At 41.6% G+C, this 18,679-nt stretch overlaps 2 protein-coding genes and 1 pseudogene across 2 annotated transcripts; 2 read left to right on the top strand and 1 right to left on the bottom strand.

Annotated features, from left to right (window-relative positions):
* Nucleotides 1-4,341: 4,341 nt before the first annotated feature.
* Nucleotides 4,342-15,045, bottom strand: LOC147460082 (uncharacterized). The gene is made up of 11 exons (XM_086511674.1): nucleotides 15,039-15,045; nucleotides 14,795-14,912; nucleotides 13,936-14,056; nucleotides 6,019-6,160; nucleotides 5,538-5,880; nucleotides 5,332-5,448; nucleotides 5,049-5,133; nucleotides 4,939-4,966; nucleotides 4,743-4,803; nucleotides 4,503-4,655; nucleotides 4,342-4,426 (listed from the first exon to the last, which is right to left on the bottom strand). The coding sequence occupies exons 1-11, from the start codon at nucleotides 15,043-15,045 to the stop codon at nucleotides 4,342-4,344; spliced, it is 1,260 nt and encodes a 419-aa protein (XP_086367800.1).
* A 777-nt stretch (nucleotides 15,046-15,822) lies between these two features.
* On the top strand, nucleotides 15,823-16,302 carry LOC147460081 (uncharacterized). The gene has a single exon (XM_086511673.1). It carries the CDS (start codon nucleotides 15,823-15,825, stop codon nucleotides 16,300-16,302), a length of 480 nt encoding a protein of 159 aa, XP_086367799.1.
* Nucleotides 16,303-17,423: 1,121 nt separating this feature from the next.
* On the top strand, nucleotides 17,424-18,477 carry LOC147460080 (uncharacterized; annotated as a pseudogene).
* Nucleotides 18,478-18,679: the final 202 nt, after the last annotated feature.

The following is an 18,679-nucleotide window of genomic DNA, read 5'->3' as shown; positions in this document are numbered from 1 at the left end:
TTCATTCACTTAGCGTCGGAGTTGCTTCATCCTTTGCAAAAGTTGACACAACAAGTAGAATTTGCATGGTCTGATGAGCTTGAAGAGTATTTTTGTAACATTAAAGTCACTTTTTCAGAGCTACCAACACTCATGCCTCCTTGTTGGGAGTACACATTCTTTGTTAGCTCTAGTGTTGGAAGGGAAACAATTGGTGCCGTGTTGCTACAACAAGATCCCCACAGTACAAGGATGCGACCCATCTACTTTGCTAGTAAAGTCATGAATGCTTTGGAGAGAGACTACACATAGGCAGAACTCATGATGCTTTCTCTCATGTTTGCGGTGAGAAAGTTTAGATCCTACTTGCTCCCAAAACCTTTTGTAATCCTCACCGCAGAGAATTTGTTCCCTTGGGTGTCATCTCAAATGAATCTTAGTACTAGGATCTCAAAGTGGATTATGGAGTTGCAAGAGTTTCAATACTCTTTCAAGGTAGAAGATAGTGTGCGTGCACAATTGGCAGGGATTCTCACTTATAGGGTACATGAGAAGGAAATTAAGGTGCCTCAAGTAAAGACCCTACCATTGCCACCACCAAAAAGTATTCCCAATGCTTTTACCTTGTTCTTTGATGGAGCTTTTCGACGAGCCACAGGGAAAGCAGGGAGTGGGCTAGTGTTCCTCAACCCAAGTGGAGAGGTGGTCATGAAAGAGAAGTTCAATCTACCAAGTTCAGCTAGCAACAATGAAGCAGAATACGACACACTAATTCATGGTTTGAAGATGTGCATTGGCCAAGGGATACAACGCCTCATGGTAAAGGGAGATGCACTTCTCATTGTTAAACAGATTTTAGGTATTTGGGCATGCAAGAATGAAAGCTTACGGACAAAAGTTCATGCCATTCGTAGATTGTTTAATCAATTTGAAGAAGTGCAACTATATCATATTCCTAGGAAACAGAATGAAGATGCCGATTTACTTACACAGCAAGTAGTTACATGTGTTGAGAAAGAAGTGCAGGTCATCATGGTGGCAGCAACTGTCAAGCAACCGAGATACCAGGGATTGGAGTCATTGACTCCCATTATTAGCTACATTTTGGAGGGCGAGTTTCCACAAGACTTCATGAAGGCTCAAAAGAGGAGACTCATGAAGAAGTCAAGCGCATATCTCTTCCTAGAAGGCTCCCTCTATCAAAGAGGGAGCGATCAAGTATGCAGAAGAGTACCAACTATTGAGGAAATTCCAGCCATTCTAAAAGGTTTGCATGAAGAAGCAAGTGGTGGTCATTTTGCCCAAGAATTAACTGTGAAGAAGATTTTGCTTGCGGGGTATGTTTGGCCAAGTCTGCATGTGGATGTCCAACATTGGTGTAAAAGTTGTCACAATTGTCAGGTAAATGGGAATAGAAGATTGGTTTATGGTCCAAGGCAAATCGTGCTTGCAAATGGACCGTTTGAAAAGTGGGACATTGATGCTATGGGTCCTCTGCCTAGGACAAAAAATGGTAAACTCTACATTCTAGTGGCTGTAGACTATATGACTAGGTGGGTGGAAGCACAGAGTGTGGCAAAGGTAAATGAGAAAACAGTGAGCAAATTCGTCTACACTCATATTTGTTGTAGATTTGGCACACCTTTGAAGATTGTTTCTGATAATGGTCCAGGGTTTAGAAAGGGATTGCTCACAGAACTCTGTGAAGAACTTCACATTCTACATCGTCACAGTACACCCTACTATCCCCAATCAAATGGTTTGGTAGAAAAAGCTAATGGTGTCATTGGAGGCATCATTAGAAAGATGGTGAAAAACAAGACAAAGTTGTGGGATGACTTCTTGGATGGTGCCTTATGGGCGTATCGAACCACATATAGGGAAGCCACAGAGTTCACACCATTTCACTTGGTCTATGGTCAAGAGGCTTTACAGCCAATTGAGCTAAACATTCCAACAATGCGACTTCATGGCAAATCAGCACAAGATGATCAAGAAGCATGGATGGATCGACTTCTTACCTTAGCTGAGCTTGAGTGGAAAAGAGAAGCAGCATACGAGTGCTATAAGAGGAAAGCCACACAGACAAAGGAGAAGCTTGACAAGAAACTGAAGGACAAAGGCATCAATGAAGGAGATCTTGTGCTAAGGTATGACAATCGACTCGATAATCGTTTTGATGCCAAATTTGAAACAAGATGGCAAGGGCCATACATAGTCAAGAAGGCTTTCAATTCAAGTTACTATCAGCTTATGGACTTGAATGGTAAAGAGCACTCAAGGAAAGTAAACGGGTATCGCTTGAAACCCTATTTGAGTCGCCTTGTACCAAAGGATCTACCAAAGATCTGTCAAAAGGCCACTTTCTCATGTAAGTATTGTTACATGAAGCATGAGTGTAACTCTAGCCAAAATTCTGAGGGGCCAAACAATAAAAATCTCATCAAGGACTCTGAAGCACTGGAGAAACCCACTCTGAGTCTTCAATAGGATAGATAAAACCGAATTCTAGCAATTTACTCACCTCTTTGAGTAGGGCGTCTTGTTGAATTACTCCTAGCCACCTGAGCTTCTGCACTACAGGTTTACTTCCCTCCTTGAGCTTAATGTGATGTTGAACTACTGTGATGTCAGTGATTTTATCATATTCATCAATGAACAATGTGGTAAAATTACTTAGCATCAAAATATAATCTTGACGTTCCTTCCCACGCAGCTCACTAGAGAGCATTTGATGTAGCTACTTGCTTCTACCATAGGTTGTATACCTGGTGTCTCCCCTTGGTTTGATGATGAGGCATCAGGTTGCTCCATCTTCTTAGGGTCCTTGAGAATGATCCCCATCACCTCAATGCTACTGTCACTTTCTTCACTCACTGTTGACTCCTCCTCTGAAGTGGTTGAAGAGTCACCACTAGAAAACTCATCCATAGAGGTTTCTAGATCCATGTCGCATTGCCGACCTTTCTTCATGTCGTAAAGTATTGGCCTCCCTTTTGCATCCTTCATCTGGATTATGCGGGTGTCCCAGTCCTGCTTAGCTCTTATAGCCATAAGCCAAGGCCTCCCTAGAATGATAGGATAGCCCTCCCCTTTGTGTGGCATGACAAAGATGTCCACCTCTACCTCAGTGTTGAATGCCTTTATCCTAACTGCATTTATGACACCAACACATTGAAATTTTAAATTATTTGCCATTTTGGATCGCCATGGTGCCGGCCGACTCACCTCTAAACCCAAACGGTGCATCATTTTTTCACTCATGACGCATATTTGTGCACCACCATCGATGTAGATATTGTAGATGTGTTGACCTTTGATGTAAGCATCCATCACTGTTAGTATGTCATCTAGATTCCTCCCAGAGATATCCCCAGCTATCTTTGGCTTTGATCGTCTCGTGCTAACCATCTTTGTCCATTGTCTCCTCACCCTAGGTGCTAGGTGGAGTAAGTGGGGCCAGGTGATTTTTGGGCCCTGCACAGAAACATCTTGAACCAAATCATATGGTTTAGAACATTCACCCAAAGAGAAATCTACAATGTCAATTTTACATCGTGACTTGGACGGCTTTTTGCTAGATTCCCCTTTAGTCTTCATCTTTTCTTCCTTTTGGGAAGATTCACCATGCCTAGCGCGTTTTACCCCTATGGCATTGATAGCCGTTTTTTCGGCTCTTTGTAATTGCCACAGTGAGTTACCTCACCCTACCAAAATCACCCAAACACTGTGGCTATCCCTACAATTTCACTGTACATAGGCGTGCGTGAGTCATGGGACTTTTCCCATATCTTCTTAAAAAACCCTCAATTAGCTAGTCATTGGGCTAGTTGAGCCAAAAAAAATAAAAAATATAATTATATTATGGCCCATGCGTATGTAAATATTTCTTTGTATATAAAGCCTAAATAAAAGATTTTTTCATAATTATTTTGGTATTTATTTAAATATTTCTACCTAGGTGTGTGCTATTTATGCTCTGTACATTGCCTCACCATTACCACAATTTTTTCTTACCATTTTTCATACTCTTTATTCCATATAGAAATATTTTCATGTAAGCTTCTCTTATATTTGGTGTAACTCCACCCCAACAAAAATCCAAAAAAACTAGTTTTATTTATGTGTATATTTTTTCACTATTGTGATTTTTCCCTTCCTACATCTATTTTGTTTTTTTTTCTAAAAAATTAGAACACCAAAAATATTTATCTTTTTATGGTAGCCTCATAATGAGAGAGATTTCTTTTGACCCCTTTATATGTTTTTCCACTTATATTAATTATATTTGAAACAACAAGGTGTTTAAAAAACCTAAAATAGACACACATATTAAAAAAAAAACATTCACATCAATGGACATCAAAAACAATCAAAGCAAAGAGCATTCAATTTACCTAAAAACAACACGTTGTGCCGCTTTTTCAAGTTCCATGGACTTATTCTCCTTTGTGTCATTACCACTTTTTCCTGATTTGAGATCCCCTCTTGCATCTCTACTTCTCAACATTTGAAACATATACTTACGGGCTTCCAACTTCACTCCATCAAAGTACTTTCTTAAAGTAGGGTCTAGTGGCATTGTCGGTGGCTCCTCCATGCTTTCAAGTGAAGATTCAAGTAAGTACATGGCCACGCTTTCAACCCTTTCCAAAAATATTTCTCTCACCAACCAACTGTCACAAATTAACATGCAAAAACATGAATTTAGTATTTAGACATACCAATGTCTTCCAATACTTCTAAATGATAAATTGACTTACCCTTTAAAATCAGCTTCTCTTGTAGGTATCAAGTATTGCTCCCTTGTAATTCTTGGAGCTTCTAATAGTTTCAAAATTCTAACTCTTTTTTCAGATTGTAAATCAGAAGTTGCAAGCATTCTAAGTCTCTCCAATGTCACATATGAATCTTTACCCTCAAATTGCAAATCAAACAATGTCTTTTTCCATTGCTCACCTAGTTTGGGATGTATGCAAAGTAAAACCTGAAAGAAGTTTAATTATATATACCTAAATTTTCAAAATGAAAAATAAACTCAATTACTTGTTTTGTGAAAATAAGCACACCTTGCCAATTCTATCCGAAATTCGTTTATGAATCTTTGACTTCTCCTTTCGTAACGTATCCTCCCTTTGTTCTTCTAGCATAGTTCTTTCAATTGTTTCGTTGCCGATGCAACTTCTTTGTTATTTTCAACATTTACATAGCTTACAAATAAAAGTTATAATTTCATATACTAAATCTATCTATAAAAAAAAAGTTTAATTAAGTACCTGAAACAAACGCCTTGCCAAGTAACCTCTCGAAAATGGGAACCATGACTCTTTGCTTCTGCAACCTTTGACTAACTTATTCTCCTCCTCTTTTACAGACTCAATATACTCTTTTGTATCACTCCCACATATGTTGTTGGTGTTAATTAGCACATCTCGAAGCAATGGTTTAATCACTGCATGCTCATTTAGCCTATTTCATAAAGAAGGATATGATAAGTTATTAATTAAACCTTTGAGAGAACAATGCACAATCAAAATTACAAAAAAAAAGTAACTTACATGTTCATGAATTGCAAAGAAGCAAGAAGGGCTATCTCTGGAACCTTCCTTGGATCTACGAGAGTGCACATAACTCTCACATGTCTTGATTTATCCTCTTTAAAAAGTTCGGTTATAACTTCCATCCAAGCCTTTGTCCCATGATTCCCCTCCCACACATAAAACATTTTCTTTGACATAAATTTCAGCTCTCTTTTTAAGGATACCTCCTTTTCAAACTTCATATCTGCTTCCAACCATGTACGATCCCAAGAAGCCTTAATAATATCTGTTACCAAGGTTTCTTCCCCATTGCAAAGACAAGTGGAGACAACAAACGTTCCCTTCTCTGGCATATAGTTCTCTGTAGCAAATGCAATTTTAAGTGAACTTACATCTTTTCAAATACCTCTTACTTTTGCATGTGGTAGTAACCTGCATAGAGGTATGCAAGGACACCTATCAGCTGGCAATACCCTGCAACGACCAATAACATCACCACCTGCAGCTAGCTGGATATTACTTGCTATAAGAGAATTGTTTCCATCTTCATCATCATCCTCTATAACTTCAGAGTTTACATCTTTGTCCTGCATGAAATTTGTTGGTTGAGGTAAAGGGTTTGTGTCGACACCCCCCAAGGTCTTTTCACAGTGATTCAATTATGATGTGTGTGCTTATTTTGTATGCCTTGGGTTTTTTGCTTTTCAAGGAAAAGCGCCCACACTGGGAACCTCTAGGGCTCTAGTACCATAGGCAATACATGTGAGTGAAGTACCAAATCAAGCTGAGATTTCTCTTCCAGCGTAAAATTTTACATTGTGGCACTTTGATTTTTTGTTTGTTCATTTTCATCATTTTAATTTTGTAACTTTGGGGGGTCATATAACATTGTTACACTCCCCAGGCTCATCACATTAGTAAACTCCCTTTATAATACTTAAGCTAAAGGTCAATAGGGTTAAGCCCACTAGAAAGCCCTAGTACATTTCACACAATGCTGCCTAAATCGGATTAAGAACCTAAGTAACCATTGCTTATTAGGAAGGCATTCCCCATGGTATTAAGAGAAGATTTCTAATACCTAGCTTGGTCAAACTAGCTTAGTCGGACTGCTTGATTTTTACACCTAAACAAGTGATTATGACAAAACATTACATTGAATTAAATGTTTGATACTAAGCAAATGCGCTGAATATTATGCTACCAATCACAATCAAGGCAGACAAACATGGATGCAAAAAGATAAGGGCAATGCTAATGGACAAGAAACACCTGTTTGTGTCGATGGTCGCGCTTGATTTGAAGGTTCTATGAAGATCCAAATCCTATCAATAGCAACACGCTCCTGTACACACTATGAAACACAAACAATACCTCTAGGAGGAACATCAGTGGGAAAAGAGAACTTTTCTAATCACTCAACTCTAAAACAGAAACACTCCTATCGTACTAATCTTACCTACCCTCCATCATTCAAGTGATGAGGATCAAAGGTGTTTTATGGCATAGGTTTCTGTTTCACTGTACCAAATGTGACATGTGTAGGTCTGAGTCAATGTTTTGACTTTAATGTGCATACTCATTTGCTAATTGCTCTTGCTCTTTTTTTTTTTTTTTGTTGTTGTGAGTATAAAGCTTTATATGTACATTCCCTAAGATCGGAATTGAGAGGTCAGGGAAAAAGGTTGAGAGGGAAACAAATGAATGATGACTGTCAGCAAACACTCCCCCCTTCCTTGGGTAGATCATACCATTTGAAATGAGCTTGTCACCCTTTGAAACCAATTATTCCAGTTGGTAATAGGTGAGGATTTTTGCCAGTAGTTTTCTATTACCCTAGGTGCCTTGTCAAGCTGCAAGGGTGGTAAGGTACTCTCCCAGGATTGAACTTGAAGTGGTTCATCAGGTGATTCTTGAACACTGGGAGGTGTGGATTCTTTTGTAGCTTCATGGAGATCCACTACTATAGATGGAGGCTGTGTAGAAGCTTTTACCTCTATGGATGTATTACATGATGACCTAGAAGCTTCATGGGACTCCCCCCTTCCTGAGCTATGTGGAACAAATCGTTCTTTCTTTGGTACCCAAACTAGCTCGGGAGCAGGTGTGTAGCATTCTGTGATTTTTTTCTTTCCACGATCATTGATTCGTTTTGGAGCTACGGGATTGGGCTCACTTGGGTCAAGTGATAGGTAAGAGCACAATCTACGTTTTGGCACCCAGATTTGATCATTTCCTTGATAGTAGCCTTGGGCTTCCAATAGTCGTTTAGGGATCCATCACAACATTTTCTTACTTTTCTTGGAGCGAGTGGTACATTTCTTACAAGGCTTCTGTTTTTTAGCACTAGCTATGGTCACTAAGGAAGCTTTAGGGACCCACTTGTATGTTTTCTTCGTTACCTTAGGATGAGTCTTGTCAGAAGCGATATGCATTGCTTGTAGCATATTTAAGGGTATATGCATTTCATCCCCCTCAGGTGTTACCCAGGTCGTCCCCCTATTTCCCCAAGTATCTATGGTTGATGCTAGGTGGACCCAGTCTACATTGTCTGATTCCGTCATACCCGGTAACACATCCATGTAAGGAGAATCTTGGCCAATGTATGTATCCTTCTTACAAGTGTAACAATATTGTAGTGGGGCCGAGTGAACTGTGGTGTCAGAGCGATGATCAATAATGGTTTTACTCCCTAAGGGGTGTACCTTACCAGTCACCAAATCCACTCTAAGGACAGAGTCTTGGAATTGCAAATAGACATGATTTTTAGACCAATCATGAACCATTTGTGCTTCCCTCATGAATGGTCGTCCTAAAATCATTTCATATGACATAAGGTGTTTAGAGAAATCCATTACAATGAACGTATGTCGTACCTTGTGTCCTAGAACTTTGATCTTAAGATCCTTGAGCATCCCCATAGGTTTGGCTATGGTACCATTTGCCATCTTTACCACAATGTTAGTAACACTGAGGCGGGGTTTTCCCATGGATTCCCAACAATCTTTTGTAACGATGCTAACTCCCGCACCACCATCAAGAATTCCCTTTATAGTTAATCCCTTGGTAGTGATGGGTAGGGTCGCATTAGACTCGTCGCCTTCAAAATACTGCCCTAATTCGTTAATGGGTACCTCGATCACAGACTCGTGTCCATCTAAGTCAAGTGATTGCACATGATTTTCCTCATCAATCATAATCGAGTCAGGCCTATTTGGTTGCGCAAAATGCGGTAATCCCGTTCGTAGCTCTCCATTAAGGAATGCTCGAAGTGCAAGGAATAACTCAGGATCTCCATACAGCTTTGCTATGATCGTGGTTCGGACCTCAGAAGACATGAAGTCCACTAGTTTGGCAACATTCATTGGCGTTTTGCAGGGTGTAGGTCCTTGACTAGGAACTGGTGAGGATGGAATCTCATATTCATCAATGGGATCAGGTATTCCTTTGTTAAACATCCTTTCCAACAAGAAGGGTGTATGCTCACTTTCTGATGTCCCGTCCTCACTCCCTTCTTGGATGATACTAGATATGGCTAACGGTCTATGGTTCATGTGGGGTGGATGAACTTGCGTGGGAAACACCGTGTCATGAATTTTGACCTGCATGGGTTCTGGTTCTAGTTTCCTTTGAGTCTCCTCCACTAAACCTCTTAGAAGTTTCACCTGCTCAATCTCATCTACTGGGTTTGGGTACATCCCAATCTTCTTTTTACGATTCTTCCCTTTTTGCCCCTGCGGTTTATCTTGGGGGTCTTGGATTGGATTTGGAAACACTTGTGGTGTTTTCAGAGGCTCTTTATGATTGTCTCTTATTCGGTTTTCATTTGGTTCCATGTTACGGTTTTCTTTGTCGGTCTTTCTCTTTGTGGTATTGGTTCTAGTCTCCATTGTCTCGACTGAATCTGAATCATCCTCGAGGTCATTCATATACACGGGGTCATCTCCTGTTCCTATGTTTGTTTTGGAACTTGGCTTTGAATTTTCCGTATTCTGCGACTTCTTCCTTCGTGTCTTCTTTTTCTTTGCTTGGATAACTGACGCAGTATCTCTCTCTTCGAAGATATGTCCTGGCCCTTGAAGCATGGACCGTGTAATCGCATAAGCGGGTGCGACGGGTGGTATTGGCGACGTCACACTAGCAATTTCGACCAAATTTAGGGGTGTGATTTTAGGCGCATTTGGGTTATAGGGGCATTGGGCAATCAAGTGATCTATGCCACAACGATTACATGTGAGTATTGGCATTGCAGACGTGCTCCCTTGATTCATTTGCATCTGTGCAGCATTCTTTTGCAGCCTAATAGGGCACTCCGCTACTCGATGTGGTCCACCACACTCGTAGCATTGAAGAGGTGGCCTCCTAGCCTGGGTGTTGATATTTTGACCTCTGGATGCGAGAGCAGCAGCTTGATAAACCGGCTTGACTTGTCCCCAACAATCTTCCATGTAGTATATAGGACATTCTTCCAATGTATCAAGTCCATAGGCAATACTAGTGTCTATTTCCTCCTCACAGCTATCTGCATAAGCATTAGATGGCTCGCAACCCACTTGGTTCATAGGGGCGACTCTTGGATGCGGGGGCTGCGGTCCTAGCACAGGAGGTGGTAACGGTGTAGCTTGTATAACATTTTGAGATCTAGGGACCATGTGTTGCGGTAGTTTCTCAACAGGTGGAGTAGGCATCAATACAGGAGCTCGAGGCGCATCCGTCCAGGCTACAGGTGGTCTATTTGCCATCATACATTTGATCATTAAACAATCCTTAGCTTGGTGACCATACCTACCACATGCGTTGCAAGTTCCATTAAATTTTACTCTAAATGTAGGGCACTCACTAGTGCTATGTGGACCTAAGCAAATGGAACACCATTGTTGCTCCCTTCTTGGATACATGTGACTATTTTGAGGGGGTCGATTATCCTTAAGAGACTCTTGGATTGCCTTGGTGAGGTCTGTCAAGAATGTCTCAAATACCTTTGGCTCATTGGCAATGGGCTTTGCAGTCATGGGTTCATACTCAATGGCTTGTGAGCTAGTGGATCTCGTGTCAGTAGACACCCTCATGCCTGCTATCATCAAGTTGTCCTCTAATTGGATTGCATTGGCAGTGACATCTTCCCAGGTTGTGATACCTCTAATCACTAGTCCATTATAGATTCCTTCATTCCTCAACCCTCGAATGAATCGATCAAGCAGTTGGTTATTGTTGAAGCGCTCATTTACAGGGCAACGAGAGTTTAAGTGCTTTAGACGACTAATGAAGTCCCTTACTGACTCTCCTTCCTTACGTTCGGCCTTCTGTAGCTGAGATGCTACACCCCAAAGCACACCTTCTCGTATGTACTCCTTTAGAAACAACCTTCGAAGGGTAGGGTAGATTGTTTTCTCGTCCACCCTTAGGGTCCTATACCAATCTCCAGCCTTCCCACTTAATGTCAAGCTTAAGGCATTGCACTTATGTAGTTCGTTGCGTTCCCCTAAGGAATCACATACTTGTTCAAACACTTCAATGTGTTTTCTAGCATCTTCGTCCCCATTGAATTTTTGCGTGAGTTTGGCGATTTGTACTGCCTTACTTCTAGGCTCTCTATCAGATGCGTGACACATATTTTCCGCGATAGATCGACCTATGGTTTGAGCAAACGCTGCCAAGTCACCTATGTGAGGAGGTAGGGCCGGTGGAGGTACTCTTGGAATCATATGTGGGAGAGGAACGGGTACCGGTCTTGGCATATGTGTGGATGATGCAGGATATGGAACATAACCGGGCATAGGTCCACTCGGATAAGGGCTAGGGAGCGGCACTCGAGGAGCATAAGCAAGTGGTACAATTGGAGGTGTGGGGGCCATGTGTACATAAGGGGCTAGAGGCACATACGGTCGAGGCCCCATATTAGGTACTACGACACTAGGTAGTGGCACTGCGCTAACCGTAGATGTCATCGGTACATTCTCTCTCAGGCTTATCCCTGGAGTGAGCACTGTGTTTTCCTTAATAGAGGGTTGAGCCAAGTTAGGGAAGCTAAAGTTTTCGCTCGGAGGCTCAGATTGCATAGAGACCCCAGGTGAAATGACATAAGATGGGTCCATGGGACTCATTAGAGGAGTCTCCATTTGTGATAGAGTAGGCTGTTGATCCTTGCTCGTATCCAGAAATCTCATGGGGCCAGTTGAGAGTATATTTACCCCTCGGTTTTGCCTTTCTAATTGAATAATGCCATGGATAACATTACAGATCATTTTCTGTTGATCTTCGATGCTCGTGGCACTAGAGGTGGATTGTACAATCTCTATCCATCCTACATGGTAGGCGTGGCCAGAGTGTAGATCCGTCAACACCTCAGTGTGGAGGTCGTATGTCCAATGATCATTAAAGAACCATCCTTCTAGAGTCGACATGTTAATGGTTTCTTGTGAGGTAGAAGCAATGTTGCTCCCCGTGGTTTTACTTGTCACCAACGGTACTCTACAGGGAACTTATGAAGGAGGCAGCTCAACATGGCCTTCTTGGTAAGAAGTTGGCAGGATATCCACATGGACACTCTTTGGGGGTGTGGGGTCCACGTGCGATGTGAAAGGAGAGTCCACTTCCCCACCCCCTTCGTGTGCTTCATTTGCATCAGGTTCCGAGCGAGTAGCTCTACCTAATGTTTCCATGAAACGGCTAAACATACTAGTACTAGGCTGTGGAGCTTCGGGAGGTGCATGGCCTTCTCTCTCAGTGTTTTGGGTAGGGTATGCTTCCATGATTTCTGAGTCGGAGGAGGAATCACTAGTGGCTATTTTAGGGTCTTGGGTGGTGCTACCTTGTGTCCCCGCTGAGGGTCTAGATCCTATCGTGGATGGGTAATGGGTGTCCGTATGAACAGAGGCACTCTCAATATGCTCGTGTTCTAGCACCCGCCCAGAGCGTAAGTGCATGTGCTTTTGATACCCTAAGGTGTCAAAAAGCTGCTCTAGGAGGCCTTGTGACTAGTTTTTAGCGTGTTTTTTGTTTGTTTTTTTGCTAGATTTGGGCCGTGTGATAGCTCGAAACGAGCGTATCGGTCAGAGGGTCGTGCCGTGCTTTACAGCCCTCCGTTTGGTCACTCTATGCCCTCGGAATCCCTAAAACTGTCAATTTCCAGTAGGGAACTAGGCCCAAACTAGAAAGTCTAAGGGTGCAAGTGGGAAGAGAAAGGAGGAGAGTGGAGGACTTGTCCCACATGCTCTCATTCTCTCTTGAGGGAGTAGGGTATATATATAAGAGTGAGTCTAGTATATATCATAGGACTGAGGCCTGAGGCCTGGGCCTGGGCTTGGGCTTGGGCTTGGGCTTGGGCTTGGGAAAATGATCCCGATCCCGATCTATCTTTTATACAAACCAACCCGTCCGTTTTAAGAGTCACGTTTTTTATTTTCGAAAAATTTAGCCGCCCGCTCGCTCGCGTTTTTTATTTCCGAATTTTTATTTTCTTTTTTTTTTTTTTTCCAAAAATTTTTTTTGTGCAGAAAATACAGAAATTGAAAACGCAGGTATGCAAAAACTGCAGAAAATTGCAGAAATTGCAGGAAAAATTGCAGAAATTGCAAGAAAAAACGCAGAAATTGCAGAAAATGCAAAAATTGCAGAAAATTAAAAAAACGCAGAAATGCAGAAAATTGCAGAAATTGAAAACGCCGAACTTGAAAATGCAGAAATTGCGGAAATTGAAAAAACGCAGACAATAGCAGAAATTGAAACTTGACAGCAATTGCAGAAAACGCAAAAAACAGAAATCTCCACACACTCCTTCCCTGCCTTTCCTATGATAGAAATTGCACCAGAAGAAAGCGTAAAGTGCTAACCGAGCTTAGTGTAGGGCATATCCCCGGCAACGGCGCCAAAAATGTGCGCTCCTTGCCGCACTGTCGAAGCAAGGGACTAGCAAGCTCAAGAGAACAAAGGGTGTGTCACTCACCGCTCTACGCTCGCCTTCGTGGTGGATTCCTCGCCGCGATGAAGAAGAAGCTGCAGTCGTGCCGCGCTCAACCGCTTCGCCGCCGTCGTGCCTTCGTAATGCTCGATCGCACACACACTCTCCCTCTCTCTCTCTCTCTCTCTCTCTCTCTCTCACACACACACACACAAGGAGGTGAAGAAGAAGAAGATGGAGATGGAGATGGAGCAAGAGCACTCTTCAATTGCACAAATGAGAGAATGAGTAAAAATTAGGTTTAGTTGGCTTTTATAGGAGCTCACCCCATTCACACTTGGGCGCCCATGCTTAACCAACTAATCCCTTGAATGTCCAAGTTAAAGTGCGCCTCTCATCGGCGATCACTCTACCTTTACCTATTGGACTGACAAGCCCGGTACCTGACTCTACCAAATACATAATACACGTCCATCGTAGGTGATGGGGTGTCCGTGAGCCGTGAGGGTTAACAACATCAATATCTTTAGCCTCAATTGATACAAAATCCAATTTCTTCTTTAAACTTTTGTTGGGACTTTGCTCAGCGGATGTTGACTTTGTTGTCTTCCTCTTTGCAGATTTTCCCATTGCGAACCTGCAATCAGAAGCTTTGATTTGAAACTACATTGCTTCAGATCTTTCTCACTGATGTCATTTTTTGAGCAAAATAAATGAATTCATTGCTTCACCCGAGGCTTCAAACTTGCGTTTGGAAACGCAAGATGCAACCCCATGGTGAGCACACAATTTGTTGCGAGAAACTTTTAGCTACTTTGGACACCACAACTAAGAAAAGGATAAAGTGCAGTAAAGTTGCATGTACAAAATACAAAAGATTAACTTAGAACCATGCTCCCTTGCCTTTGGTCGATAAGCAAAAGGGCAAAACGGACAATACTACGTAATCTCCTCCCTCTCTCTCAGTTATTGTTGCGGGTCGATAAGCAAAAGGGCGAAAGGGTCTCGGCAACCATTTTCATAATAAGCAATGCAATGGAGGGCAGTTAGAGGGAACATGTAGCCCAAGTCATTGCCGACTCCCACCCTATTTCATTTCTAACGATCCCATCCTCTCCTCTCTGTGTCTCTCTCTCTCTCTCTCTCTCTCTCTCTCTCTCTCTCTCTCTCTCTCTCTCTCTCTCTCTCTCTCTCTCTCTCTCTCTCTCTCTCTCATTTAGCCTAACCATTAAATAGATTTTACCTACGAACTTGGAACTGTTTGGGACTGCTGCGATCTGCTAAACTGCTGAAAAATCTATGAACTGTAAAATTCTACGAGCTGTAAAATCTGCGAACTGCAAACATCTGCGAGCTATAAAAATCTGCAAACTACTGGACTGTAAAATTTTGCGAACTGTTGGACTGCAGAAATCTGCGAAAATCTTTTGGATTGTGAAAAACTGCTAGACTGCAGAAATCTGCTGGACTACGAAAATCTGTGAGCTGCTGAACTGCAAAAATCTGCAAACTACTTGATTGTGAAAATCAACGAAATGCAAAAATCTGAAAAGTTGTTGAACTGCGAATAGGTGGAAGTTTGCGAACTGCCAGAGAATTTTCCCACAGCTTCTCCTCACCTGGCATTTCCAAAGCTTCTCCTCACTTGGCTTCTTGAAGTTGCGTTTCCAAACGCAAACGTGAAAGCCTTGGTGAGTGAAATTACCACAGCTTGGTGAGTGAAACGTTAAAGCCTTGTTGAGTGAAACGTCAAACCCTTGAGCAAAAATCTAGCCATAGCTTCTCTCCTCACCGGCCTTGTTAGAATAGCGTCTCCAAATGCAATAACACGGACCCCTTTGAGCAGTTCTTGGAGAGTGCAAAAATAAAGTTCAGTTCTTTATTTAGCTACAACAAAAAATGGTGAGCTTTTGCCAAGAGCGTGACTTCTGCACAATATTATTTAAAAATCAAAATTATTTAAAAATTAAAATTGATATTCACAAAAAAATGCTTTAAAACTTTCATGAGCATAGACCAAAAGGAAATGTTTTAAAATTTAAGTGAACATAAATCAAAAGCTACTTTCCTCGTAAATTGTGACAAAAGATTTTACTTTCCTCGTGGATTGTGTTCTTTTATCAAACAGATGATTGCACGAACAGATCCTAGTCCGTCCCTATCAAACAGATGATTGCACAAACTTTTTAAATGCCATCCCATTTATTACTAATGCCAACCTTTTTCTCGACATTTTCTCAAGGCTCAAGAAAATGATTTCTATGGATCTGCTTTGGATATTGAAAGCGAACCTATCTTGTCCTAAGCTCTGCATTTGTCTCTGGATGCTTCACTCTTACAATGCCTCACTTAGTTCTTATTACATATGAAGAAAGAGTTCTCTCAATTAGATATGACATAGAGATGTGTGATATTAGTCTCACTGCTCTAAAGGAGTATTTTCAACTTGCAAACCAAGACATTATTCTATCTGAAGCAACTTCTATAGATGATGTAGTTGTATCTCTTTCTATAGTTTCATTAGAGGATGGAAGTCATGGGTATAAGCTTCATGATAACAATGGAGGTGTTTACAAGCTAGAAAAGCGACAAGTACAAAAATTAGTAGAAAAAGAGATTAGCATTCTTTCAAGTCTTCAGAAGCTTCCACTATTTAGTTCTCTTCATGTTGCTCTTTCTTCAGCACAAGTTAGTCAAAAACTTGATGAGCTTCCACTTGAATATGATGGCTACTATTTTTTTGAGCTTCCACCTTGCAAAGATGGTTCTAACATGAAAGGCATGGAGCAACGGCTTGATGGACATGTTTGGACAACATACAAGACCAGCTCTGTTGATGCATTTAAAGGAATAGTGAGAATAAGTAGGTGTTGTGGACACTGAAGGTGTTATAACATTGATTGTGCTTGTGTAGATATGTTTGGAGCAGTGAATGAGACTCAGTGGAAAGGCAAGCTTCAATCTGCGCCACCTATTGGACCATTGAACAATGAAAATGGAGTTCTTCTTTGTAAGCACTGTGGTGAATCACCAGAATGTATCAAAACTTGTCAAGCATTCATATACTATTGTATCCCTAGAGATAGAGATGGCACAACAAGATGTGCCATACACATGGGCTTTCATAATCATCCAGTGGCAAAGGGGTTATCAAAAAAGGTGGAGGAGGTTGTTCACAATAAGGTGTTCACACGGGCAACCATTGTGCCTTCTAGCACATGCAAGAAAATTGAAGTCTCAGTCACAAGGGACTTGATCATGGAGCTGTTGATTCATGAGGATGGTGCTTCTCACAAGACTTCTTCAGAGGGTTACTTTCACAAAGTGCTAGATCAAATTACTCCCATCTCTCAAAAAGCTCGAATCAAAAGGTCCATCCAGGCTGCTAGAAAAGATTTTCTTCAAGGGAACAGTGGGCTGGATGCTATTTTGAGACTGAAACAAAGATGCATATATCCATTTATCCAAAGTGTTCTTTTTCCTGATAAACTTGGTGATGATAGCTAGCCACATGTGTTTAAGATGTCATCCAAGTGTCCAAGTTCAGGAGTGGATCTTGTTAATTGAATGCAAGCAGGTGGCTCATTGGAGGTCCAATGGGTCATTTTGATCATGTGCATAGGGTGAAGGGGTGGTGCACAATGGGAGCCCATGTATATGATCCACATGTACGTGAGTTGCTCACAATCGCAACTTGTGAGTTTAAGGTGCAAGATCACCATGCTCAGGTTCAATTTTGGAAAATGTTAAACAACCAAATGGTGCAAAATGGTTTTCCACTTCCTCAATTTAGAGGTTTCATGTCAGATGAGGCTCAACAAAATTGGATTGCAATGCGCACAGTCTACTTTGGTGGCCCAAATAATAAGGTGGAGGAGAAAGAGAGGTCTTGCAAGTTTCACTGGGAGACAAATATGGTGGATCACACTAAGAAGTGCATTAAGCCAGCCTTTCAAGAAGAACACAAGTATATGTGCAGGTAGTGGAGAAGTGCACCTACTGAGATGGAGAAGGAACGATGTAAGCAAGCTATACAAAACTATTGGACTCACAACCACATTATTGAGGGACAACTACAAAGCTTACAACTATGGCTTGCATGATGGGATACACGAGCATAACATTGGATTGATCAGTTTCTTACAAAACACAAGGATTTGGGAATACCATCAACTAACCTATCTGAATCTAAACATGCAAGTATTCGTGCTGCACATGGAGCAACAAAGTATGTCTCATTCTATGAGGCTACCGCTATTGACCTATGCTTAGCAGTGTAGCAAAGTGCAAAATATAAGTCTTTTATGGATGGAAGATATCATGGTACTGGTCCGGACTTGAAACAACTAGCTGAAAGGCTAATGGAAGGACACACAACTCGAGCTATTGAGAAGAAGGTTATTGATTTGACTGCTTCTACAATGGATGAAGTAGGCCTTGCCTCTTCGGAGTACATGAGACAGCCCCCCATGGAGCAAGTAAGTTTGCGTCGAAAAATAAAGTTGGATCACTCAACTCCGATTCATGAGACTGATAGTCATAGAACTGAATATAATACCATCACAACCTCTAGAGCTATTCCACAATGTCCAAGCTTCAAAGTACAACAGGTAAAGGAGTCTGAAGTTTCAGAGACCACTTGGGCCATTAGGAGAGCACCTCCTAAGGCTAAAGTGAGTTGTTTTGGGTTAATCAAGGAGATAGGTTAGAAATACAACATTGAATCTATCATTTCTGGTCGCTAACCTTTCCTCTATGGTCTTAAATTTTTCTTGTTGATGTAGGTGAGAGGTGTGGGGTTGAGATCAACATAAATGGGGGAATAACATTGCATGGTGTTACTGCCGCTTGCTTCAAGGGAAGAAGAAGATACCCAGGTGGCACACATGAGCACGTCATTTGGTTTTGCAATAGCAATGTACAACATGCTTGGAATGTGCATGGATTTGTTATTTTTCCACTAGATCCTGCACCTGGGGTGTGGCCCATCTGAAAGGGAACGTTTCTATCTTTAGAAGAGAAAAGTTTATTGCAAAAGTCAGGCTTTGTTTTGGATGATGGATCTCAAGAAGGTGCAGTTGTAGAAAGCTTTCGATCTCAACCTCCTGCAAGTGTAGCACGGCCACAAAAGAGGGATGGTAGAATGGTCAAGTGGAGAAGCAAACTCACCAAAGATTTCAAGGATAAGATTGGCTTGGCAACTAAAATGCATGCAACTGTTCTTAGAGAGAGTATAATAGTCCCAAACAAAGTGCACGTT

The sequence above is a fragment of the Adiantum capillus-veneris genome, chromosome 4, assembly GCF_014529385.1.
Source record: "Adiantum capillus-veneris isolate H3 chromosome 4, ASM1452938v2, whole genome shotgun sequence".
Taxonomy (NCBI): domain Eukaryota; kingdom Viridiplantae; phylum Streptophyta; class Polypodiopsida; order Polypodiales; family Pteridaceae; genus Adiantum; species Adiantum capillus-veneris.
Note: the sequence above shows the minus strand (reverse complement) of the source record. Positions and strands in the feature narration are given on the sequence as shown.

Coding starts and splice junctions, on each gene's coding strand:
- LOC147460082 (XM_086511674.1), bottom strand. Junction 14,057..14,794: donor TCGCAAAATTTTACAGTCCA/GTAGTTTGCAGA, acceptor TTCTGATTGCAG/GTTCGCAATGGGAAAATCTG. Junction 4,804..4,938: donor TTGCATACATCCCAAACTAG/GTGAGCAATGGA, acceptor TGAAACTATTAG/AAGCTCCAAGAATTACAAGG.
- LOC147460081 (XM_086511673.1), top strand. CDS start 15,823: ATGTGTGATATTAGTCTCACTGCTCTAAAGGAGTATTTTCAACTTGCA.